The sequence below is a fragment of the Lycium barbarum genome, chromosome 3, assembly GCF_019175385.1.
Source record: "Lycium barbarum isolate Lr01 chromosome 3, ASM1917538v2, whole genome shotgun sequence".
Lineage (NCBI taxonomy): Eukaryota > Viridiplantae > Streptophyta > Magnoliopsida > Solanales > Solanaceae > Lycium > Lycium barbarum.
Window position 1 is genome coordinate 115,595,609 of NC_083339.1, and position 27,510 is coordinate 115,623,118.

The 27,510-nt window shown below is 35.5% G+C and overlaps 1 protein-coding gene across 1 annotated transcript; it reads right to left on the bottom strand.

Moving 5' to 3' along the window:
• Positions 1-375: 375 nt before the first annotated feature.
• LOC132631168 (dehydrodolichyl diphosphate synthase CPT3-like) lies at positions 376-20,261 on the bottom strand. The gene is made up of 4 exons (XM_060346764.1): positions 20,161-20,261; positions 17,244-18,032; positions 1,148-1,342; positions 376-565 (listed from the first exon to the last, which is right to left on the bottom strand). The coding sequence occupies exons 1-4, from the start codon at positions 20,259-20,261 to the stop codon at positions 376-378; spliced, it is 1,275 nt and encodes a 424-aa protein (XP_060202747.1).
• Positions 20,262-27,510: the final 7,249 nt, after the last annotated feature.

Sequence of the window (27,510 nt, forward strand, 5' to 3'; positions counted from 1 at the left end):
CCTTAAACAAAAGCGATGGTAAGTAAAGAGAGGCTGCCACCCCACCAAATGAAACATATTGTGCAATATGCCGTGATGTCAATCAGATAGCACACATATGCCCATACTATCCTTAATAATGTATCGCCTCAAATGTGTCAAAATATCCCCCATGTGTCGTTGCTCTAGTTAGCGGTAATGGCGAAAGCAAGAGGAAATACCATTGGCATCCATTTATATTCCAATGAGTAGCTTGATGTCGTATATCCCGTACACATGCGTGACATCTATGGATATGACTGGCCGGCAATGAGCAAAACCATTAATGCATGGTTTGAATGTCCAAAACACAAAATTGAAAATATTACCAGCCACACAAGATTGGGCGTCGAGCTTTCACTCTACAACAGTACCAGGATTAATTTTTTGTATAGCTGCCATATACCTCAGCAACTGCTTGAAAGAGCCCTCCCATGTACCATAAATCATCTCAAAAGCGCACCTACGCCTGAGATATCCCTTTCTCTTGTTTATCGTTTTACAATATACTCCCTCAACGTTTTTAATGCTATCTTTGATGGGGATCCTGGACAAGTTTAAACAAACAACATTTAAAAATAATAATTTAATTGATGTCAAAATTATAATGAACTATGTCAAATAAGTTACTTTGGGGTTTCGGCAACGTCAACAAGTAACACTTGGGCAATTATATTTGTATCTAAATTAAAATGATCTGCTCGATTTCCTTCCATATCACAAGTGTGACGTGGGTGGAATTTTGAGATAATCCACATACTATCATGCCTAACAATACCCCGAAGCATACATTGACAACCTTGATACTATTGTCTGTAAACTAGTCTCCATATCTTTCGGGTTGAATCATCAACCCAAAACTCCCTCATTTCCTTGTAGCTATAAATTTTGACAACCCTTTGCAATGCCTTTTTGGATTTGAACATCATGCCTTTTGCAAGGTGAACTTTATCCCTTACAAGATCGACCGGTTCTTTCCATAATTTTTGGTGAATTGGATTTCTTCTCCGGTGAAGACAAAAGCATCAACACGACCTTGAAGATTGTCAAGATATGGAATCATGTCAGAATGCCACGGAATTGGGCTTCGACCATCGGTACGTGCTGGTGAATTGGGCTTCCGGCCAACGGTTCTTGCTGATTTGGCCGACTTTGCATCATTTCTACTGAATGTTGTTCCTGCATATGAGGATGAACATCAGCCTCATTGTCATCGTCGTCATCATCATCATCAGATACCTCTGCATTCGGTATATCATCGCTATCACTCGATGATGTTTCTATATGATTTAGATAATCATCACCATCTAGTAAAGGCCTATTCCTACACGAAAAATGGGTACCATATTATAAATACCAACAGCAAAATATATGTGGATTATTTAATGTCAAGATGATGAACCTACCGCTAATGATCACTATTGTCAGGGTTTGAAGAAAGATCAACACACCGAAATCAACGTTTGGTACCACTGGCGAGTTTTATGAATAATTTTCACTACAGAGGCAGTTCAAGTATTGTAAATACTAAATATCAAAACACTTATATTATTTAATTAGTAAAAAGTATATCCACCGATAATAGTCAGCTGCACCGAACTGAGAGAATTGCCCAATATTACTCATATCAGGTGTATAACCCCTAAAAAGATACAAAATAAAATTACTATTACCATACATATAATAAAATAAATATGTGTTAATACACAAATAATAATTAAAAAATGGATATTTACCAATTTTCACAGTAATTTTGATTAAATTGCTGGCTTAGAGTTTTCAGCGACAATTGACCACTCAAAATGTCTCCATAAGAACTCAAGTCCGTATAAGTGTTACCATGAGTAGGCTGAACTTGAGGGACTTCCTGAATAGTCCTGGCCAAGACTTCACTACGACTGTGAGCTATCTTTTCAACATACACTTCAAGAACATTGAGGGTGATTAACCCCTTATATTCTTCCGGCACCCTCAAATATTCCCTCAAAGACTCATGATCATTGATAGTCCACTCCCCATAAAGCACTAAACATTGCGGTGTAATGGATATTGGATATCTGCCTATTACAGATAATCCATACTCACGATTACTTTTCATTCTTTTGTGCATGGCACTGAGTAATGTTTCGTGATTCAAGGTAGTTGGAAACTTAACATGGTATTGTGGTTTAATACTATAACAAACAGTAGTATTATCATGAAGAATCTCTTCACCCCAAAATAAATAAACCTCAACAGTTGAAGGAGGAGAGACCTTTTTTTTTGGCAAAATACATCAAATACACTTAAACTATACCCAAACTGTCGAGTTCACACTCAAACTATACAGGCTACTTATTACACACTTGAACATCTTAAAAGTGAATTTAATACCACCCTGATGCATATACAACCAGTTGCACAAGGGGAAGTGTTACACACTCGCCGCCAAATCAGCGCCATGGTGGAAATCTGCTACATTTTAAATTTATATTCTTTTCCTTTTCTTTATTCCTTTTATTTTTCTTTTGTTAATTATATTTACACTAATTAATCCCTAATTAACCATTAAAATCCTCCAATAATAATATCTCCCTCATCACTAAACCATCCCACCATTACCGCCAGTCTGCCGCCAACCAAATCCACCACCGGGATCATGCCACAACCATTGCCACCATAAATTCAACACCATAGCTAAATTCACCATCAATAGGTGAATTCACCACTGAGATCACATCACCGCCACAATTAAAACCGCTAAATCACCACCAGCGATTTGACCACCCACAACTTACCACCACCAAAAATCACAATTACTTATAAATTTCCCTATCTACCACCAAATCCCCCACCAAAAATCAAAACACCACCAATACCACCATAATGGCTCAATCAATTTCTTCTTCTTCCTTCAATTTCACCACCTGTGTGACCTCACTTTGAGACCTACTATTGAATCGTCCAACCCGTTCAAAGAATGAAGAATATGAAAGGTTTGGGGTTGGTGTGGTGTGAAGGTGGAGGAGAAGTGCCGAGGATGCATGGCGGTGTTTAAATGTAGAGGAAGAAGGTGCTGGAGGTGGAGGTGGAGTGAGGGTGGAGGAGAAGATGGGGGTTGGGTGTGGTGGTTTAATGAAGAATAAGAAGGGTTTGGCTAGTGGGGGGGGGGGGGGGGGTTTCCGATGTTGCTCAAATGAAGAAGAAGAAGAAGAAGAAGAAGAAGAAGAAGAAGAAGAAGAAGAAGAAGAAGAGGAGGAGGAGGGTTTGGGTGGTGGTGAAATGGAGAAGAAAAATTGAAAAAAATCAGCTTTTATTAAATTTTAAAATTATTTTTATTACTTCACTCACCTATTTATTAATTATAACTTTTTTTTTGCCACATCAGCTTTAGGGTTGTATTAAATTCACTTTTATGATGTTCAAGTGTGTAATAGGTCGCCTATATAGTTAAGTATGAACTCGACATTTTGGGTATAGTTTAAGTGTGCTTTGATGTATTTTGCCTTTTTTGTTTTAATGAACTTTGGAGTTGGATTTTTTTTTTCTTTTCAGGAACTTGAAAAAAGATACTTAAAATTATGAAATAAATGAGTCTTTATCTCATCCAAAATTCATATTAAATAGAAAAAATGTGAGCTAAAAGTGAACATTTAAAAAAGCGATGTCATTGTGAAAACTCATATTTTGCGCATTGAAATGTTGCACAGTAGAAATGTGTCATATAAAATGATCAAAAGCAAGCATAGTGTTGTCAAATCAAGGATGTCATTGTGAAAACTCATATTTTGCGCATCAAAATGTTGCGCAATATAAGTATGTCATATAAAGCGGTCAAAAGCAAGCATAGTGTTATCAAATCAAGGATGTCATTCCGAAAACTCATATTTTGTGCATCAAAATGTTGCGCAATATAAGTGTGTCATATAAAGCGGTCAAAAGCAAGCATAGTACTCTCAAATCAAGGATGTCATTCCGAAAACTAATATTTTGCGCATCAAATTATTGCGCAATATAAGTGTGTCGTATAAAGCGGTCAAAAGCAAGCTTAGTGTTATCAAATCAAGGATGTCATTCCGAAAACTCATATTTTATGCATCAAAATGTTGCGCACTATAAGTGTGTCATGTAAAGGGGTCAAAAGCAAGCATAGTGTTGCTAAATCAAGGAGTAGTATATAACATGAATGATGAACAACTAGCATTCACATTAAAATGAGTTATTATGTCAATTTGGAACCAATTTTTTGATGTTGGTTCTATTACATGTTGTACCTCAACAAACATAATCGAAGCAATGAGTAGGACATGGGAACTAGATGAGGATGATTTTAAATACTCAAATAACCCGAATCACATATACAATCAAGAATACGATAATACAATGAAAGCTGAGTGGAATTGGCGTGTTAGGGAGGTTGAAATGCTAGAACAAAACTTGAGGGCACTTGGACTCAAACGTCCAAAAAGTCGTGCTACCACAATGCCTCGTGGTACATCATAAGAGTTCAATTTTGCTCCTAACCGTTTTCGCGAAGAGAACAATCGAATGAAAATATGTTGTCTCAGGGTAGAATTTGGTCAACATGGATACATTAAATGTATATCCAAGTGGGATTCGGAGTATGAGATGTCCGATGAAGATGATTCCCCATGATCCTATTAATATTTTTTTTAATAATAAAGTAGATAGGTATGGTCATAATGACGACCCCAAGGGTACTTGGGGGTTTGCAACTATATAAGTAGCCTTTCATTTGTTATTAAACTAAAAAATATTCAATGTTGAGTAGTAGAAATGTAGATTGGTCGGTATTCCTTCCAAATGATTCGAATAGCAATGGTGATGAAAGCTCAAATCATAACAGCTATTCTGGTGAATCGAGCTATCTTGATAATAATGAATTCAAGATAGACTATTTGAAACCCTACCTTCTTATAGAGCGTAATGATGATTTTTGCAATATGAAATATTCAGATCTACGAGAATATTATTTCGGGTTACGGCGAGAATGAGCATATCGGCATGCTGAATCAAGACGTCTTGTTCGTGACTTGAAAAATCCCAACAACGTTCGCAATGACCATGCCTCAAACTGATCCACATTCTTGCGAGGTTGCCTTACAAAGGATTAGAAAAGAAAATAACAGAATGCTAGCAATATGTTGTAGATTTTACATGCTAAAGTTGGCCGAACAATCAACATCATTGACGGGTAGAGAACTAACATCTACAAATAGAAGATATGTCTTAAGAAACCCAAAATATTATTCTCAGGACGATATTGAAGATTTCTATTCTGATGATGATTATGGGTTATTTTGGTTCACTTGCTTATTTTTTGGGTCATTTAAGTTCCGGACTCATGATTTAGTTTGTATTTTTAATTTCTGATGAAGTCATCAATTTGAAGAAAATAAGTATGTTTTTAATTTGCTTTGATTGTTATAGTCTATTATTAAATTTATGTAAGCTTCCTAGAGTTAATAATACATAAAAAGTTCAACAATTCACAATTTTAAAGAAAACACAAATAAATTAGTACATAAAAGGTGCCGATTACATAATACATGAAAACGTACAACTAGTAAAAATAAAATATATAAAAATAACAAAAAAATACATAGAAATAATAAACTTAATAAACAAAATACATAGAAATAATGGACAACAACAAGATAGCACAATAATCTTCCAAAATTTTAGTTTTTCTTTCAAAGCATTTTTCTCGTGTTGAATAGACCTAAGGTTCACCTTGAAAAAACTTTATTTTTCTTTGGATTCTTTTAGCAAAACCTCCAAAATTTCAATTTTTTCTTGAGCTTCCATAAGTTTAAACTGCAAGTCAAACTTCACGGTATCTCTAGTGATACATGAGGTTACGGTGTCTCTATCAACAAGAGGCTTTTTAAACTTCGTCGCCACCATTTTATCGACGGGAATGCTTTCTTCCCATAAAAAATATTTGCAACCATTCATATCCTATAAACATTACAAGAAAATCAATTTTTGAAAGTAAAATATGTAGATAATGTGAAAAAAATCTAAACCCTAAAAAACTTGTAAAAACACTTACTCCGAGCACTTTACAATGCCAAAAATGACGACCCGGATTATCTTGGGTCCTTGATGTTCTTAGCTTACAATAATAACCTCATCCACAAACATTAGATTTTATAGCAAAGTTTAACGTTTTGGAGCTTTGAGACATGATTTTCGGGAGGCCAAAGTATGTTGAAACAATGAAAATGGAGAAGGTGAAGAGTTACTTGAAAATGGAGAAGTGTTAGGTTTTGTAATAACACCTATTGCGCATGAAATTCCTGCGCAAAAGGACTTAACACCGCCGTTAACTGTTAAGTCCCAATAAATTGCAACCCATCAAGCCTTGCGTGCAGAACGAGAACGTTGCCAGGTACGTCTTTGCTCTTCATCCTTCTTCTCCTTTTTTAGCTTTTGCACTATTCTCCATCCAACTATTTTATAATATTCCAATCATGAATTAATCACGACACCATATCACTTGATGTCTCCATTCAACGTGTACTTTCTACCATTTTCTTAATTTTCCGCTTTTATTCAATATTGCACCAAATCTCTTTATCTTTGCACGACTTTATTTCTACCTAATAAAAATATAATATTAAGCACAAAGTAATATAATAGTACTCAAAGATGATTAAAAGTATCAAAATGTGAGGCAACTAATAGCTAAATATATGCATTTTAGGCCGAACATCACCACCCCACACTTAAACTCTTGTTTGTCCTCGAGAAACATTAAAATTACTCTCAATAAATCAAGCCTAGGAACACCACCACGTTGGTTGATACCAACAATTAGGCCCCTATAATAACTCATCTCATCAAACATATACTTTTTGATCATCATGCAAGATATCCAAGTTAACAAACAAACAACAAACTTCTGTAACGACCCGTTTGGTCGTTATTGCTTTTTTGACGCTTTTGACACTTCCTGAGATTTAGTAGCTCATATTTGGCCCCCGGGGACCGTTGGCATGCTTCCCGAGGTTACCAAAATTGATTGGGTAAGTTTTGGGGAAGTTGGGCTTAAAGTGAAAAAGGGTTGATTCAAAGTTGACTTTTGGGTAAACAGATCTTTATAGAAAATTCGATTCCGAGAGGTCCGGATGGTTGTTTAGAACTTGTGCGCATATTTGGTTCGGTTCCCAATCCACTCGGGTGCATTTTAGGACTTGGGTTGGGAAGTTGATTTGAGGTATCGGGGGTTGACTCAGTCAACTGGACCTCCGTTAAGAATTCCCAAGGCCACGGGTGCGTTTGTAGCGTGTTTTTATGTATGCCTGCATGTATAGTATGTCAGCAGATGGCCTCGGGTGATAGTCGGGTTTCGGGTTGAGATTGTGTTTTTGGGAATTTCTGGTTCTGATTCTAGCTATAACGGCACCATTACTGCAGCAGTAGCACCACTATAGCGGTGGACTTGCCGCAACAACGGCCAAGTGTAAATGTTGGCTGATCGCCGTGGTGGTCCGAGTGGTCATCGAAGCGGACGGTCGCAGCGGTCTTGTTGTCGCAGAAGCGATATCGGGTAGATTATTTCATTAAATGAATATTAAAATACCTAAGTCCCTCATTTTTTATTACGTCGACTTTAGAGTTATTGAGAGCTTTTCAAGGTGATTCTTGAGAGAAACTCTTTGTGGTAAGTTTTTCTATTTTCTTTGCTATTCCATTTTGCATGATCACCTTAGGATTTCATTATCATGAATATTCCTTAAGGGTTTGATGATTAAAAGGGTCAAGGAGTTCTTCTTTCTAGGCTTCTAAATCTTGATTTATTGATTGGGTTAGCTTCATTAAGCATGGAATTGATGATTAGAACCTATTATTGCATGATTTCTTCCTAATTAGTGCCTAAATTATAGATTTGGAGTTAGGATTTATCCCCCCAATATGGGGGTTTTGCCTAAAGTCCGAATTTAAGTAATTTGTTGGTTCTTCTAGCTTATAATTGATGGGAATTGATCACCTAGAGCTTAATTTCATGTTGAAACCTTTAGATTCCTAATTTCACCTTTCTAGTTCATAAACCTCATTCCATAAGTTGCGAATTTAGGTCTTGAATAGAAGTAAGGTTTAATTGATGTTCTTCTTGATTCTAATTGTTTATTTCGGATATGATTAGACTTCCATTACCACGAGGCTCAAAGGAAAGGAAAGACTAAGGTGTGATTATCGGAGACTTTGCTGTTCGACCTTCTAGGTAGGTTATGGTTTACCTTATGGTGAGACTTCGATTAGCGAAATGTATATTTAGATATTATTGTTAGAGACTACATGTAAACCTTAGGGTATGAAGTTGGGTTGGATATAGCCTTAGGTTAGGCCTTGTTGTATGATTTGGGGGCCAGCCACTCCGTTGTGTTGTGACTTATCTTGTTTATTATTGTTATCACGTGGAGATAGTAGATATTGGTGACTAGTGATATATCTTGATGATGAATTGTAGCACCTTACTTGTTACTGTTTTGAGACGAGGATAGTGATTCTATTATGGCTTATTGTGATTGATATTATTGGTGTGCCCATGTATGGTACTGTTGATATTGATTTGATTTTTGACATTGAACTCATATATTGCACGCATTCCCATCCTTCATGATATACTGTTGAAACATTGATGATATACAAAGAAACACCGTTATGAGGTGGGCTCAGTTGGAATCGTGAGGGTACATGGACTTCGGGGGTCCCCCATGGGTTGTGCTGCCGAGATGTGATGTTCCATCATCGGAGTACATGTGTACAGTGCATATGCATTGCATTCAAATATCATACATTATTGCATTGCATTGTCTCATTTGGCTTCCTGTGATTTATTGTGATACCATTATGATATACGGATTCGGTGTTGATATACTACGACCTGGTACATTTAGGCTTAGACCTGTGGTAGGCATTGTGATATACAGATTCGGCAATGATATACTGAGACTTGGCCCAATTGGGCATTATACGCGTGACATGTATTGCGATTGATGGATTCAGATTGGATATATTGAGACTTGGTACAGTTGGGTTTAGATGCCATAACATAGGTGATGAATTGTAATTGGTTTCTGGCTCGTGATTGACTTATACCTTGTGGATTTACCTATTTATCTTACTTTATTGTCTTGGTATATGTTATCTAATCTTAGTCGGCCTATGATACTTACCAGTACTTGTTGTTTGTACTGACCTGCACTTGCTTCATTCTTTTATGAATACAGAGTACCAGGATAGATATACTTCTACCCCTCGTGGCTGATATTCGAGGATTGCGGATTCGGGTCTATTGGGGTGAGCATGTGGACGCTTCGCTACCCGAAGACTCCTCTTCCATTATGTCTTACTTTGTTATTCTGAGACATTATTGAGACAATTGATGTATTATTATTACTTCCAGACTTATAGATTTTAGTTAGATGCTCTTGTATAACATGACCAAACCAGATACTGGGGTGATTTTTTATTTTACTTCCACATTTATTATATTCTCATATGTGAGACTTCGTTACTTTATCTTCTTTCACTATTTATACTGCTTTTGTGAATGTTGGGTTAAGGGTTTGCCTACCAAGGTGGGATAGGTAGGTGTCCGCGCGACTTTGTGAAATTGGATCATGACAACTTCTAACCTCTTAATCTCAGAGAAGGACTCTAACTCATCAAATTTAAGCTCGCTCACCTACTCTGTTAAAGAAGCTAACAACATCACCTATCTATCATGAAACAAATGCCCCCAAAAGAAGAAATAGTCCACACACTCAAATCAAAGAATGAATGTAAATTAAGGACTTAGTATCAAAGAACAATTTTCGCACTCACAAAGAAATTCACATGTATGCACAAATAACCATAGGCTTTCCCATTATGTACATCTCTACTAATTAAGTGTGCTCGAATAAAATCAAATAGGACTTTAACGGGTTGTAATGTTGGTTAGGGGATGGGTAGTAAAACTATATAATTGTGACTTACACTTCCCTAAGCACTTTGCACTTTTAGAATTCGTCACCCATTATTTTCATCTCTTAACCTCATTTTTCAGCCCTCTCTTCATCAACTATTTTGACTAGTAATTCTCATCATATCAAGAACGCTTCAATTGTTTTTTCTTTTCTTATTTTTTTTCTCCATATTCTTTCTACGAGGCCTTTTTCATCACTTTGCAGCTATCATTAGTTACCATTTTTCACTTGATCATCTCTTTCTTTAGATTTATTAATTATATCACAGTCTAAGCTACAGTGCTCAAGGAAGCGGGGTGCAAAAACTAGGGATTCAAACAAAAGGATCAAGGCAAACATACGGCTAACAAACAAAAGGCTACAAGCTCAAGGGCTAACTAATGGTAGAATTTTTGAAAAGGCTAAAAATTTACAAGACATATCAATGAAAGCCTATTATCATCTTGAAAACAGAGTAACACTTTTTTTTTGGCTTCAATAACATGCAGGACATGTTCTAGACTAAGATGCAAAACATGGAATATATACAAGAAATTCTCACCACACATGGCACAAGTCTCAATCAAGATGAATCAATTCTACTCTAGGACAGATAGAATCATGACGAACTACAAAGTAAGAATAAGCTATATACAGAGCCACTATCTTGAGCCTAGGTGTCAGAAAGTCTGCTATCTTTTTCATTACTCAAGCTCTCACAGGAAAGTACTACTTACGCTCGGGCCCAAATATGCTAGTATCAAACAAGTCAAAAAGGGTCTTTCTTCTCTCTCCTTTACTACTCCTAAAAAAGTTAATCCTAAAAAAAAAAACATGACCCCGTTCAAAGGCCCCCTCTCGGGAAAGAACCGAGGCCAAACTGAGGCCATAAGAAAACCAAAGGGGGCTGATGATGTATGCCGCTAATGAGAAAAAAAAAAAACTATAAACGAAAAAATAAAAGAAAAACCAAAATAAAATCTTTTTGAGTTTTTCATGATTTTTTTTTTTTTGGTAATAATATATAAGGCTAAGAAATTAAAAAAAAAATCTTATGGCATAATCATCCTTGGCCTCAAAGTATCGGAAGTAACCCACCTCACACTTAAAAATATGACTAAATTATTTTTATTTATTCTTTGATCTCAACTTAATACTACTCTTTTTTTCTCCACATTAATTTCTCTCCATATTTATTAAGGATAAAGGTAGAAACTAATAGCTAATTATATCTTGATTATCTAAAATCATAATTGCTCTTTTGGACCATTTATTTTAAGTAAGAACGATAAGTAAAATAGATTGGGGAGGAGCATAGAGTAACATTTTAAGATAAAAAGGTTACTCACTTTCTTTTTTTTCCATATGGTTTGGTGGCACAGGCCAGACTTCGCTGAAATAAGGAGGAAGGTGGGTTCCACCGGTGATTATTGGTGGTAACTGGTAAATGCAAATGGTCATGTTGCTACTCAAAAAATGTAGGAGTAATTGGAGTTGGGAATAAGGGAGCAAAAAATAAATTAAGAAGGTAGCACATAGACTAAACTCTTGGGCATTCGTTCAATTTAGTGATTTCAACAGTTACTTTTATCTTTTAAAGCGACATTTAATAAAAAACGATACATTGAAATTATTCAAAATATAATGGTGGACACTCATTGAATTAGGACAAAATTAGTTAAAACTAAAATAAGCTATATTTCACATCACATAATTAAATGGTCAAGGTTCATAGTTTTGGCCGCCAAAATGAACTCAAAACAGTAAATTTGGAGAGGGACGTAGTCAATATTATTGAAAGCCAACACGTGCCCATTTAATGGAAATATAACGAACAATATACAACTTTCAACTTTTTAATAGAGAAAACTTATCCTTGGTCAAACTTCTAAGTTGTAACATATTTGTGTTAACTAACCTCGTTCCTTCTAGGACATACGTTAAAAGAGCGTTAACGCAGTGCATGAATCGTATAGAGTACTAGTTATGTGAGGCCCGAACTTAACTCAAGATATAAAAGTAGATATTTTAATTAAAAAAATATAATTTGTGTTAATACAAGTGTACAACAATAATAATCATATACCCATTGTAGTTCCACAAGTGGATAATTACGTTAGTAATAATTAAATTTCATATAAATATATTTTCAATATATGAAAGCAAAACTTTCATTCCACTCCTTTAATATTTTAACTTTCATTTTGATGAAATTATTTACTTCAAATCAAATGCGGAGCCAAAATTTGACATTTATAAGTTATGTATCCTAATTTTCTGAAGTTATTTAGTTGTAAATAAATAATCTATATATAGTTAATGAACTTTTAAGACAAATACATAATTTAACTTGTGCAGCGGATGGAACTGCTCCTCTCTTAATTAGGGATTAGGGGTTCGAACATAGATATGGAAAAAATCTTTGGAGGGAGCGCTTCCCCCGAATGGACGCGATACAGTGCGAATTATCTGGATTAATTGGGCTCAAATGCGGATATTGAGCACCAAACAGGAAACCAAAGAACATGAAAAATGATGTAGGAGGTTCGATAGCTTTTGAAAAGTAGACCTTAAAAAAAAAAAAATTAACTTAAATAAATAAGATTAGGACCTAAAAGTAATTAATTAAAAAGTTTAAAAAAATTTGAAAATTCTTGTGAGGACTACAAAAGTCCCTAAGTTTGCCCTTATTTATAGTAGTAAAAGTAGATATTTTAATTAAAGAAATATAATTTGTGTTAGTACAAGTGTACAACAACAATAACCATATACCCATTGTAGTCAAGTGGGTAATTACGTTAGTAATAATTAAATTTTGTATAAGTATATTTTCAATATGTGAAAGCAAAACTTTCATTCCACTCCTTTAATATTTTAACTTTCATTTTGATGAAATTATTTACTTCAAATCAAATGCGGAGTCAGAATTTGACATTTATAAGTTATGTATCCTAATTTTCCGAAGTTATTTAGTTCTAAATAAATAATTTATACATAGTTAATGAACTTTTAAGACAAATACATAATTTAACTTGTGCAGCGGATGGAGCTGCTCCTCCCTTAATTAGGGATTAGGTGTTAGAACATGGATATGGAAAAAATCTTTGGAGGGAGCGCTTCCCTCAAATGAGCGCGATACAGTGCAAATTATCTAGATTAATTGGGCTCAAATGTGGATATCGAACACCAAACGGAAAACCAAAAAAGATGAAAAATGATGTAGGAGGTTCGATAGATTTTGAAAAGTAGACCTTGAAAACAAAAATAAATAAATTTGACTTAAATAAATAAGATTAGGACCTAAAAGTAATTAATTAAAAATTTAAAAAAAAATGAAAATTCTTGTGAGGACTACAAAAGTCCCTAAGTTTGCCCTTATATATAGTATAGTAATAAAATATTTGCTGACATCTGTAGCTATAATTAGTTGCAAAAATGTTAGTCCAATGGGAAAAGTGTTTGAAGAACTTCTTAAATTGGCGCATCTGTCCTAGCACAAAACAAAATGCGCCAACTAGAAATCCAAAATGTACGACAACATTATCAATATAATCTCTTGTAATTCATCTATAGTAATTAATTCTCCTAACCAAAATTCTTTGATATAATTAATTGTTAGGTATTAGAAATATTAACTTCGACAGTTAAAATTTATTCCTTGTAATTTTATTAATCATTATTACAATCTAATCACTCATAATATGTGCTATTTTGTGATTTTACTTCAGAATTGTCATAGAATCAACTAATAGAATGCAGCTTAAGGATAACAACAAGTCTTTTTACTGTAATCGCTAATCAGAGATAGGATTGAAAAATGATTTGTTCAACTTCAACATCATAGCCCACGTATTTAGTCATATCATCTATGAATTATTGCGTATACAAATGAAACTGCATTTTTTTTTAATTGAACAGATCGAGCAAGCTCGAATTGATGTAACATGAAACCTATTAGGCCAAAAGCTCCATGGAGAGCAACAAAAGTCCGGTTAAGAAGATTTTGATCCCGGGGTGGGGAAGGAGCGCGCCACGAGGCTAGGCGGTGACAATTGAGAGGTTATCACTGAGCATTCCTAGTCACACGGGAAAAGAGGTCAAATGGCAAGGCAAGGCATTGCAAACTTCCTTTGGATGACATTCTGACAAGACTTGGATATACAATGCCCTCAAGGTCTTGTTGTTGTAATCGACCAACAGTGGAAGCTGTACCAGATGATACAACCAACACCCAAGATCACCGAAACAATGAAACGCCCATAAAATCCATTCATATTGGTCATGACTTTTTGTTAGAAAGTTGAAAGCCCCGATCTTTAATAGTAACCCAAAAATAGAAAGGAACTTCAACACATATTTAGGCATTATAACGAGTTATAACGAATATCTTGAGTTGTTTATTCATTACACCCTAAAATATTTTATGCGTTATTTATTTGTGCGTTGTTCGTCCTATACTTTTAAACATATAGGCAAAAGGTCATATTACCTGTGCTTTTGTCCCTGTCGAACATTAAAAGAAGGGGAAATTTCATAAATATATAATTTGGTCACTTATATTACAAGAAAATAACCCAAAACTTACATTGTAAAGCTTTAACCTATATACACCCATATACTATATTATACACTATTATACACTCACTACCCCCCCCCCCCCCCCGCGATTTCTCCATCACAAACCTCAACCACCTCCGGCGAACCCCATATACACCCATATCATAGCGTCACAGTTCCCGAGGCCAGCACAAGCAAATACATTCTCAACACCTTCTTTGAATTCACCAGCGGCATAAAATCGACCTGGATCGGAGAAATAGAGACTAGAAGATGACTCTGGTGTCGATCGGTGATATAAACCAGTCGCCGGAGTAGCAGATGAACTAGCTTGAAGAAAATTAAGAAAGAAAGAAAGAACGACATGTGTTCTGATTCGAGAGAGTTTGGGTTTGTTCTATATGGATCCGCCATTGTATGGATCCACCACAATATCACAAAGTGATCATCTGTTACAGAATTGTATATGCTTATTGTGCTGGGTGTTGGGTTTCAGTTAGTGTAAAGTTTGACTATGGACTTAGGAGTACACATTTCCGATGGTAACATTAGTACCCTAATTAACATAGGGTGTAATTTTCTCTTAAAAGAAAATACAATTGTCTCGTTTAGAAATAAGAACGACTTTATGCTTAAATTTCTGCTTGTTTTTGGAATCCTAAAAGTGGAATTCACACAAATAGGAGGAAAACAAAAACATCTTCATGTACTATAAATGCGATTATTGAGTTAAATAATTATTTTGTGTTAACGCATCCAAAGAAGTTTTATAAAGATAAATGACTAGTCCACCCATTGTCATAATTAAGGTTGTCCAGTGAGTGAGTTGGAATATCCCATCACGTCCCGTAACCTTAGTGAGATGGGATGGGACTAGTGTTTCGTCCCCGCTATCCCATCCCACTTCTGTCCTGGTCCCCCTATCCCCTTAAGTCCGTCCCCCGTCCCATCGGACAGCCTTAGACTCATGACTCATAATCAGATTTAGCTTCTTATTTCAAGTAAGAAAGAGAAAAACTGTCCCAAGTTTTATTACTAACTCTAAAAATTTTAACAATGAGAAGTGGGTAACTGAAAAAGGGCAACAGCTTTCTTGAATATCACAGACGTGCAAAATAGCAATTCAGATTTCAGAACCAGAACCAAAATGCCCCCCGAAAAAATATTTTGAACCAAAATACCCCAACAAAAAAAAAAGTTACAAAAGTACCCAAAATGACGATCCGAACGTCTACGTATCCTCAAAAAAATATTTTGAACCAAAATACCCCAGCTAAGTTTTATCAAACAAAACTTACTTCGGGCACCTTTTCAACCCTTAAAATGACGATCCGAACGTCTACGTATCCTTGATGTATTGGGCCTACATTATTGTACGCAGAAAAAAAATATCAGGTTCTATATAAAATATTGACTTTTCGGAGTCTTGACACACGACTAATCATTGGTCAAAGTATGGAAAAAACACTAAGTTTTTTCAAACAAAACTTACTTCGGGCACCTTTTCAACCCCTAAAATGACGATCCGAACGTTTACGTATCCTTGATGTATTGAGCCTACATTATTGTACGCAGAAAAAATATCAGGTTCTATATAAAATATTGACGTTTCGGAATCTTGACACACGACTAATTATTGGTCAAAGTATGGAAAATAACACTAAGTGTTGCAAAAAATAAAGTTGGCCAATTTTTTTTTTTGTACTGTTTATATAACGCAGTATTTTATTGCGTTATACAAAAACAAAAAATTTAGTACTTCTATAACGCAGTATTTTACTGCGTTATAGATTTTTTTTTTTTTTGGTACTTCTATAACGCAGTATTTTATTTCATTATAGAAGTACCAAAAAAAATAATTTTTTTCTATAACGCAGTAAAATACTGTGCTATAGCACTTAACGACTCCGTCTCCGTTAGTGCTATAGCGCAGTATTTTACTGCGCTATGGGTACTTTGGTAACTTTTTTTTTTTGTTAGGGTATTTTGGTTCAAAATATTTTTTTTTGGGGCATTTTGGTTCCGGACCCAAGCAGATATATGTTTTAAGTGATATCTTACGAAAGCTAGCAAAGCTGCCAATTGCACATCAAATTAGTAGAGATACAAAAATATTGTCTCAAAACAGTAGGAGGTAGAACCAAAACTTGATATCAAACAAAAAAAAATCAGGAGAGACCACTAGAACAACACATAAATGTGCCCATCAAAATGTAACATGCTTACGACCAAGCAAGGGCAGAGCGAGACTTAAAGCTGCAGATTTAGCAAAATCGAGTAGTTTTGGTTCAAACCTTGTAATGGTATTAAATTTTTTTATTTAATATGTATCCCAATACGCAAACAAAGATTAAGGGTCAGAACTCATAAACTAAAAATTTTGGATCCGCCTTTGCGACCAAGCAAGTTGTCTTAGTTGCCTTTCTTACTTTAAGCCCAATGATTGTTGACACTGAAAATGGCTTGGATCAAAATGTAGGGGCTTTTTCTCATTTGATGTGTGAATTCTTGCTAACTAAGAGATCAACTTGACAACCATCGACGCAAGATACTAACTATAAATGCAATAACTGATCATCTTTGTAAAATCCACCAACCATTAGTACTCTAACAGATTTCGAAGCCATTGTAAGTTGACAAATGAAAGAAACAATTTCATCGATGACACAGTGATAGCTGATAAGGATAATATATATAAAAAAAAAATACAAATAGTTTCTCTGGAAGTCTAAAACTATCCAAACCAAATGACTCAAACCAATCTCAGGCCATAGTGCAGCGGGAGAATAAAGAAGACAATGTGTACTTTGCCACAAAAGAAAGTTGCTTAACCGAGTTGCTCCAGAAGTCCGTATAATAATATCTGGATCAGGACAAACTGACATGTACATATGTCTGTCAACATTTGTCACACCAATAAGGTGTTCATCGTTGTCCTTCCCATTTTCTTTGGGTCCAATTAAATTGCCGCCAGCATTAATTGCTTCTCGTTTTCTAATCTCATCCCATTTTTCTTCACAAGATTCTTGAACAGCATGCACAATCTCATCTGTTGAAGTGTAGGCAACACAAATATATAATACAGCTTTTGAATTACATGCTGTCTTTACCATAGCCCTCTCGGCTGCTGAGCTGACAGGGTCACTCAGAAGTTTTAGGTTCCCTTTAAAGTAAATCCTAATCCCAAGGCGGTTTATTATGCTCTCCTCTTTAATTAATTCATCAATCTTTTCCTGCATCAGTCTCATCAGTGATAAAACTTCTTCAGGCCTTCGTTTGAAGTTATCAATGCTGAAGGCATAAACAGTTTTGTATTTTACACCAAGCTCGTAACAATATCTTAGCATGTTGATAAGAGCTGAGAATCCTGCCCTATGTCCATCCCCATCTAACAAGTTCTGTTTCTTAGAATATCTACGGTTTCCATCCATAACGAAAGCAATGTGACTAGGAATAGGACCCACGTCAAGCACAGAAAATATACATTGGCGAACAAAGCTGCTAATATTTTCAAATAGATGTCCCACTTTTTTAACGTTCACACCTTCCATATCAACCCTCGAACTAGTGGTAGATCACGCACCAAGATCAACCTAATCAAACATTAGAGATTAGTCTCAAGTCTCAACTAACAGCCCATGATAGCATGAAACTAGAGCATTCAACTTTTTCAGCTGTTAAAAAAACCAATGCTGAACATGAGAAAACATCACAGAAGTAAGTTGACATCACAATAAGTACTAAATAAAATTAGCATAATGAGCTGCTTCCGGTCATGCTCTAGACTCCAAGTATTGAATAATGGCATCAGGAAGTTTCTTCGAAGAATTAACTGAAGTGTGAAGGTGACTAAAAAGTCTTCAAATTACCAAAGGTGACGTGTGGGGGTCATCCCACATCAAAACCCAATTAAATTTGGGATTAAGAAAATTGGGGTCCAAAATGTAATTTTTTAAACTTCTTAATTTTTACAAAATACAAAAAAACCCAAAACACCCACCCATTATACTAAAACACCCACCCATTATTCAAAACATCCCAAACCGTTCCCTCCCCACAACTCCCTCGCACTTCTTCCATATTTCAAAATCAAAACTTCCAAGCAAACAATTAATCTCCTTCACTTCGACGTCTCTCATCTCTCCTCTTTTCTTGTCATCTTCTTCTTCACCCTCGTATGTAGGTGCCGCTGCTGCTGCTTCTTCTTTAATATCAAGGTAAAGTTTTTGTTTCACTTGTTCCAAAAGTTATTTGGTAGAAATTGATGATTTTGGTTGTAGAAAAGAAGAAGAAGAACATGGGTTTGTCTTCAATGTTGTTTATTTAGTTGTTCCATGTTTGAGAAACCCCTGTTTGGGGTATTTGTTTAACTTGTTGGGGTTTTTGCGTTTGTAAATAGCATACATTGTTCTCAAATTATGTTTTTTTGTGATGTTTTTGTTCTTGTTCTCCTTAGGATTTCGAAAAAATGGCTTGCAATTTTGTTGACTTTTTACAACAGATGAGTAAGTTTGCTGCAGCAACTTCAGCACTTGTTTGACAGTTGCAGACATTTGCTGAGGTTGCTTGCTTTAAAAACCTCTATTTGGTGTATTTTGTAGTGAAATACTGTTGTTGGTGTTGGTGTTGGTGTTGGTGTTGTCCTGTTATGGTATGGTTTAGGAAAAGAAAGGATAAACAATTATTGCACATACATTTCGTGTATTTTGTTTAACTTATATGACTGTGTGTCTGTAGTAGATGGTTTTGTTGTGGTCTTGGAAGTAGATGCTTGTTGTTTTGGTTTGGTTCAATGTTTAGGAAAAGCTTGGATAAAATCCATATTGTTGCTGTTATTGTTGTTGTTGTTGTTGTTGTTGTTGTTGTTGTTGTTGTGTGTTTGTAGTGAATTAAATGGTTTTTTTCTGTTGTTGTCCTGGTATGGTTCAGGGTTTAAAGTAGATATCCAACAAATGATTTTTTTGTTTTGTCCTACTATTTATCTAGTTATGTTTATAGAAGTTATGTCCAACAGATTTTTAGAAGCTATGTCCAACAGATTTTTAGTTGTTGCAACAATTTCTACACTTGTGCCAACAAGTAGATAATATGTTGCAACAACTACAAATCTGTTGGACATAGCTTCAGTTTTTTGGTTCTGTTTGTAGAAGATATCCAACAGATTTTTAGTTGTTGCAACAAGTTATACACTTGTTGCAACAAGTATACAATATGCTGCAACAACTACAAATCTGTTGGACATAGCTTCAGTTTTTTGGTTCTGTTTGTAGAAGATATCCAACAGATTTTTAGTTGTTGAAACAAGTATACAATATGTTGCAACGACTACAAATCTGTTGGACATAGCTTCAGTTTTTGGGTTCTGTTGTAGAAGATATCCAACAGATTTTTAGTTGTCAAGTTATACACTTGTTGCAACAAGTATACAATATGTTGCAACAACTACAAATCTGTTGGACTTAGCTTCGGTTTTTTGGTTCCGTTTGTAGAAGATGTCCAACAGATTTTTAGTTGTTGCAATAAGTATACAATATGTTGCAACAACTATAAATCTATTGGACATTGCTTCAGTTATTTGGTTATGTTTGTAGAAGATATCCAACAACTTAATCACTTATTCAACAACTGAAGAATCTGTTGCAACAACCTATTCACTTGTTGCAACAAATGCTTCAGTTGTTGGGGAATTATGTTACTTGTTGTATTTTGTTTGATCAAATGCTGCATTTCTTATTATCTGTTTACTTTGGATGATGCACTAATCAGTTGAAGCTTTTTTTTTTCTCCTGTGTGTAGATAAAATGTCTCCAGCCAAAAGAGACGTTGATAAATCAACTGAGGGTCATAGGGATAATAAAAAATCTAGAGTGCAATCATCATTAGAGAATCTTGCTGATTTAACAAAATCTATTGTTAAATCAGCAAATATAGAGGAAAGAGACAACCAAATTGACAATCAATCCTCAGAAAGAGATGAAGTACAGAGCCAAGAAACAGTAGATACAAATGAACAAAGTGAAGAAGAATTAGAAGCTGAAGAAATTGCTGATGGAGTAGATGAAGGAGATGTAGTGGATGAAGATGATGAAAAGGATAGTGCTTCCGAAAATACAGTTCACTTGTCGACGTTCATAGCTGAATTAAGAACAAAGAAGAGAAATAGTGTGAATGACAATTTAATTGCAGAATCTTCTAGTAGATTGGACATAGATCATAACAGACCTTCCATTGACGAGGTCGTCAAGGTTTTCAGTATTTACAAGTATGTCGTGAGGATGCCGTTGAATGAAAATAATGATTTGACCGTTGATCTTACGGTCAAATCAGGCATGGGCAAGAACTTTGATATGTTTAGGCTAATTCTTAAAAAGCATGGGTTGGAGGATTTCTTTAGGAAAAGTTATTTTGGGGTGTATTTGGATCTGCCTGAAGAGACCGGTGCACGGTTTCAAATGAAAATGGTATATGGACTTATGAAGCGTATAATTCTTTATGATGCAAAGAATGAACTTTGGATTAATTACTGTGGCATGCCGGTGTGCTTTGGCTTGAAAGAGTTTGTCATAGTTACTGGCCTTAGATGTCATCCTTGTGAGCTTCTTACTGTTGTATTGAATAAGCTAGCCCGGACTAGCAAGACAGCCAAAGAAGCCAAGAAAGTAGGAAAGGGTGGAAAAGATAAGAGTGAAACTGGTTTGGTGGAGTTAGTTGGAAAAAGATACAAAGGAGATAAGTTGTTTGTAGATTTGCAGTCCAAAACCATGTTAAAAAAGCATAAGCAGTCCTTGTGTTTAGTTTGGTTTATGCACTGTGTTCTTATGACAAAAGATACAAGTCTTAACATACCACTTGGTTTGCTTAAACTTGCGGAGGACTATGAGGCATTCAACAATCATGGATGGGGCCGGGAAATCTTCAAGTTGACTGTTGACTATTTATCGAAAGAGCTTAAGCCAACAGTGAAGACAGTCAATCTATATGGCTTCCCTTTGGCTTTCATGGTAAAGCATTTGCAATGTCAATTTCTTGTACTTTTTGTATTTCTATCATCATTCTGATTTTGCTGGTATCTTGTTTTCTAGGCTTGGGCATTTGAAGTCATTCCTCACCTCCGACAACAAGTGAAGGACTACCCTTCAGAATTGTCTTTTCCAAGAATGCTTAGATGACTGACTGCAAAGAGCAACACAAGATTGAGTGTTGATCTTTTTAACCCTCCTTTGGAAGAGGTAAGCCTTAAGACATGTATATAGAATAAACTTAGTCATCTGTTGGATAATGTCCAACAAGTATGACATCTGTTGCAACAAGTTACTAATTTGTTGGACAATGTCCAACAAGTATGACACCTGTTGCAACAACCTAGTCATCTGTTGCATTTCATGATTTAGGACCATTTTAATATATCTACTTTTTTGTTGTAGGTTGTGCAGCCGTGGCTTGTCCCGACAGTACGACAGTTGGAGATGTCATTCCTTGCTTCCTTTGTGCCCTTACAATCTGTTCCTGATAAAATGATTGAGGGGTTAAAATTAGAATTGGCTGGAGTGACAGCCATCAAAAGGGAATCAGTTGTGGTAGATGTTGGTGGTGGTGGTGTTGTTGGTGGTGGTCAACCTGCTGTTGATGATGTTGCGGCAGAAATTACCGATAAAGAAATAATAGATAATGATGTTGATGTTGGTAGACAAACTCCAATTGGTGGTGTTGTTGGTGGATAAACTCCAATTGGTGGTGATGTTGGTGGACAAACTCCAATTGGTGGAGATGTTAGTTGTGGTGGATTTGGTGGTAGATTTTCCTTTGTTGGTGTCGACACATCGAAATGTGCTTGTGAATGCACCTATTGCAAGCGGCGAATGGATGATTTGATAAAAAATGTTGAGGAGTTGGTGAAGGCACAAAAAGACACAAATTCTGCTTTACAGAGTTTGTTATCCAAGAGGGGTGTCAATCGATCCAAGAAGTTGACCTCACCCTATACTCCTATTCGCATTCGCAAGAAGGGAAAAGCAATTTCCAAGGCACTTGCCGATGTTAGGTCAAGGAAATCTTCTACACCCCACAAGGCAACTGCTATTGTTGATCGTAAAAAGGTAAATGTGTACAAGCATGCAGATGCTCGAAAATTGAAAAAGCTTGAAAAATTCGTCAATGCCAAGAAAAGCAAGGGTACGATGTATTCATTGCATGAATTTAAGGCCGATGACTTCAGGATAATGACAATCATGGAAGATTGGTGGCTGGCCAGTGTAAGTTTGAAAACAACAATTATTTTTGTTGAAACAAATCTTATTTTGGTTGTATTAGTTGCAACAAGTTATATATTTGTTGCAACAAGTGTTCACTTGTTGCAACAAGTATTCCACTTGTTGCAACAACTCACTTAGTTGTTCAGGTGACTGACATTTCTTATACTTTTAATGCAGTATGTTGATGAAATTATGGTCCTAATGCGTGTGAGGCAAAGCACATTCACTGAGCACTATGCTTCCACAGATATAATCTTGGATCTCAACTTCTACAATATCATGCTCAAGCGGTACACAGAGTTGTCAGATGAAAGCACAAAGCCGGAAGCTATTCCATTCAATCAAATGCTTGATGATGTTATCGCTTATTGTAGAGGTACTATACCAGCCAAAGGTGGTCACGAGTGGGTTGGTGCTAAAAGGGTGCTTACTATCATGAACATAAATGTCAGACAGTTTGTCACCCTCGAATTCATAATTGAGGAGGGGGTGATAAATGTTTATGACTGCAACGTCCCAAAAATCCAAGATGATGAGTTCTTCATCCACATCCAGCCAGTCATTGAATTATGGCCGAAGCTACTGAAGCAGAGTGGCATGTTTGAATACTTGCCTGAAAAGCTGCTCAACGAAGCTTGGAAATTTGTGTTGAAGAAGAATCTCCCTCGCAATGAAACTGCAATGGCATGCAGATCGTATTCACTTGCTTTTATTGAGCATTTGCTTATCGGCACTAACATGATGAAGCCCGAGAATCTATTGTGCGACAACTCAGTGGCGAGGATGCAGTGGCGGTGGCCAGTGGGTGTGATAGATAAAGTTTTGGAGCCCTGAGCTGGCTGTTTAACAAATTACTACTTGAACAATTTTTTTGTCCTTGTTATTATTTATGAATGTTGTTGCAACAAATGCAACAGATAGTACAGTTGTTGACAAAAGTTGCAAAAAATTACTAATCTACTAATCTGTTTAGACAAGTTGCTTAAATGATTGCAACAGGTCATACAGTTGTTGAAGATGTTACTAATCTGTTCCAACAAGTAACTAATCTGTTTAAAGAAGTTACTAATCTATTGCATTAGACAATACAGTTGTGGAAGAAGTTGCAACAAATTACTAATCTGTTTCAACAAGTTACTAATTCGTTCCAATAAGTAACTAATCTGTTTAAACAAGTTACTAATCTGTTGCAACAGATCTTACAGTTGTGAAAGAAGTTGCAACAAATTGCTAATTTGTTTCAACAAGTTACTAATCCGCTCCAACAAGTAAGTAATCTGTTTAAACAAGTTACTAATATGTTACAACAGATCTTACAGTTGTGGAAGAAGTTGCAACAAATTACTAATCTGTTTCAACAAGTACTAATCCATTCCAACAAGTAACTAATCTGCTTAAACAAGTTACTAATCTGTTGCAACAGATCATACAGTTGTGGAAAGAAGTTGCAACAAATTGCTAATGATTGTATTATATATATATATCTATATATATATATATATATATATATATATATATATATATATATATATATATATATATATATATATATATATATATACAGTAAATATGGGTGAATCAAGTAGTTCACATCAATTCACTCTAATGATCACTCCATTTAGTGCGTATTGGACTTAGTTGATCATCTATCCTGACCCAAAACATCATCAAATTGCTTTAAGTATATATATATATATATTGATCAATAAATATGATTGATTTCCATTGTTTATCACTTAATATGGATGAATCAAGAAGTTCACATTAATTCACTCCAACGGTCACTCCATTTAGTGCGTATTGGACTTAGTTGATTATCTATCCTGACCCAAAACACCATCAAATTGCTTAAGTATATATATTGATCAATAAATATGATTGATTTCCATTGTTTATCACTTAATATGGATGAATCAAGAAGTTCACATTAATTCACTCCAATGATCGCTCCATTTAGTGCGTATTGGACTTAGTTGATCATCTATCCTGACCCAAAATACCATCAATTTGGCTAAGTATATATATTGATCAATAAATATGATTGATTTCCATTGTTTATCACTAAATGTGGTTGATATCCATTGTTTATCACTAAATGTGGCTGATTCCCTTTATTGATCACTAAATATGGGTGAACCAAGTAGTATCTATTGCAACAGCTGTAGTATCTATTGCAGCAATTGTAGTATCTGTTGCAGCAAACTGAGTAAGTTGTTGAACAAGTCCTTACTCTTGTTGGATAAAACACAACAAGTTACCCATTTTCTGTAACAAGTCACTCCACTTGATTGACTTCCATTGTTTATCACTAAATATGGCTGATATCCATTGTTTATCACTAAATGTGGCTGATTCCCTTTATTGATCACTAAATATGGGTGAACCAACTAGTATCTGTTGCAACAGCTGTAGTATCTATTGCAGCAAGTGTAATATCTGTTGCAACAATTGTAGTATCTGTTGCAGCAAACTGAGTAAGTTGCTGCAACAAGTCCTTACTCTTGTTGGATAAAACACAACAAGTTACCCATTTTCTGTAACAAGTCACTCCACTTGTTTGATTTCCATTGTTTATCACTAAATATGTCTGATTCCAATTGTTTATCACTAAATGTGGTTGATTCCCTCTACTCAATAATTAAAAATTGAGTCACTCTACTTGTAGTATGTTCAACGACTTACTAGTTTCTGCAACAAGTCCTGTTACTTGTTGGATAAAACCCAACAAGTTACAGAGCTGTTACAACAAATTCATTACTTGTTGGAAACTGTACAACAATTTATTAACAAGAATATACACATTAGTGATTTGAACACGAACAACATATCATATAAACCAAGTTCACAATCACCAAGAATAAATTACCATGTTAAGAAAGAATAACATTAAAATGTCATAAAGATCCAACAGATAGCTATTATTACAACACAATGCAATTTACAACTATGGAGCATTTCAGCTTAGGCATGTTGTTTTTTTGTGGCCAACTATTTTGCATAAGGAGCATTTGTTTTTCCGCATAGCCCTCTTTGTCCACCTTCTTCCGTGTTTGCTAGAACTTAAAAGCTTCACATCCCTCGGCCACCACTTGCACTTCAGATGTTCACATCTAAAGCTATACACACTTCGTGAATTGAATGACATTCCTTTATAACAACCTATTTCATCATCTTGAACATGGCTGGACTGTGACGATTGTGCAGCACACGGTGTATTGTTCACAAGTTCGGGTATAGGGATCGGCTCACCCCCACTTCCATGGGGCTTCGCACTTCTATTATCTGGAATATCCATATCCACCCCATCCAATTTATCATTTAACACATCTTGTTGGTCTTGAGCTAAATTATGGTTCTCGATCGGGCTTTCAACCATGTAAACCCTTAAAATGGGCCTAGCTACATCTTTCAAATAAGTACGCAAACGACTCTGATCGGTTATCTTAAAAGGCAAGACCCTCTGGTTTTCAAAAGAGCTATGCATATAAATGATGACAAGGTCTTTCGGTTCACAAGTTAATTCACAATAGTTAATGATTAAGTTCACAAAATCATCAAACTCAACATCTCTTGGGACAGTCATCGCTATCGTCTCTAACATGTGACTACCCTTCTATCGCCAAATATATCGATTGTTCACCTCGATCCATTCACCATGGCAATCAACACCTATTATCATTGAGTCCCCCATTAATGGTGCCTGAAGATATTTTGTTTTAAGAAAATCAGTCATGACCAGCGCAAGTCAAAGGCCACTTAAATTTATGATTAAGTTAATTATTGAGTGGTTTTTTCTGAAATTTTGGACCCAAAGTAGTTAACTTAATCACAATTTTGAGCGGCCTTTGAGCTTAGATGTTCAAAGCTATCACAACTAGCAATTACAACGCTTGAAGGTCAAGTGTTGAAATTACTCTAGGTGACAGCTTTGACCACCCCAAGCCCAAAGGCCACTTAAATTTATGATTAAGTTCATAATTGAGTGGTTTTTTCCTGTAATTTTGGACCCAAATTAGTTAACTTAATCACAACTTTAAATGACTTGTTGGAACAAATAACTGACTTGTTGCAACAAATAGGTTACTAGTTGCAACAACTCACTTATTTGTTGGAGACAACTTCAATTTTTGTCTCTGTCTCATATCAAAATGGAACAACTATCTAACTTGTTGGAACAACTAACGCACTTGTTGCAACAAGTATGTAACTTGCTCCAACTACGTGGTAACTTGTTGGAGACAGCTTCAGTTTTTCTGTTTGATAACAAAATGCAACAACTAAGTGACTTGTTGGAACAAATAACTGACTTGTTGCAACAAGTAGGTTACTAGTTGCAACAACTCACTTATTTGTTGGAGACAACTTCAGTCTCTGTCTCTGTTTCATAACAAAATGGAAAAATTATATGAATTGTCGAAACAGCTAACGTACTTGTTGCAACAAGTATGTAACTTGTTCCAACTACTTGATTACTTGTTGGAGACAGCTTCAGTTTTTGTCTGTTTCATAACAAAATGCAACAACTAAGTGACTTGTTGAAACAAATAACATACTTATTGCAACAAGTAGGTTACTAGTTGCAACAGCTCACTTATTTGTTGGAGACAGCTTCAGTCTCTGTTTCATCCAACAACTGTAAAATATGTCCAACAGCTGCTGTACTTGATGCAGCAAGTATCATACTTGTTGCAACAAGTAACTCAGTTATTGGAAAGAGTAGGAGC

Coding starts and splice junctions, on each gene's coding strand:
- LOC132631168 (XM_060346764.1), bottom strand. CDS start 20,261: ATGCAGCATTTGATCAAACAAAATACAACAAGTAACATAATTCCCCAA. Junction 1,343..17,243: donor GACTTCCAGAGAAACTATTT/GTATTTTTTTTT, acceptor TTTTTCGTGTAG/GAATAGGCCTTTACTAGATG. Junction 566..1,147: donor CGGCCAAATCAGCAAGAACC/GTTGGCCGGAAG, acceptor AAACTTGTCCAG/GATCCCCATCAAAGATAGCA.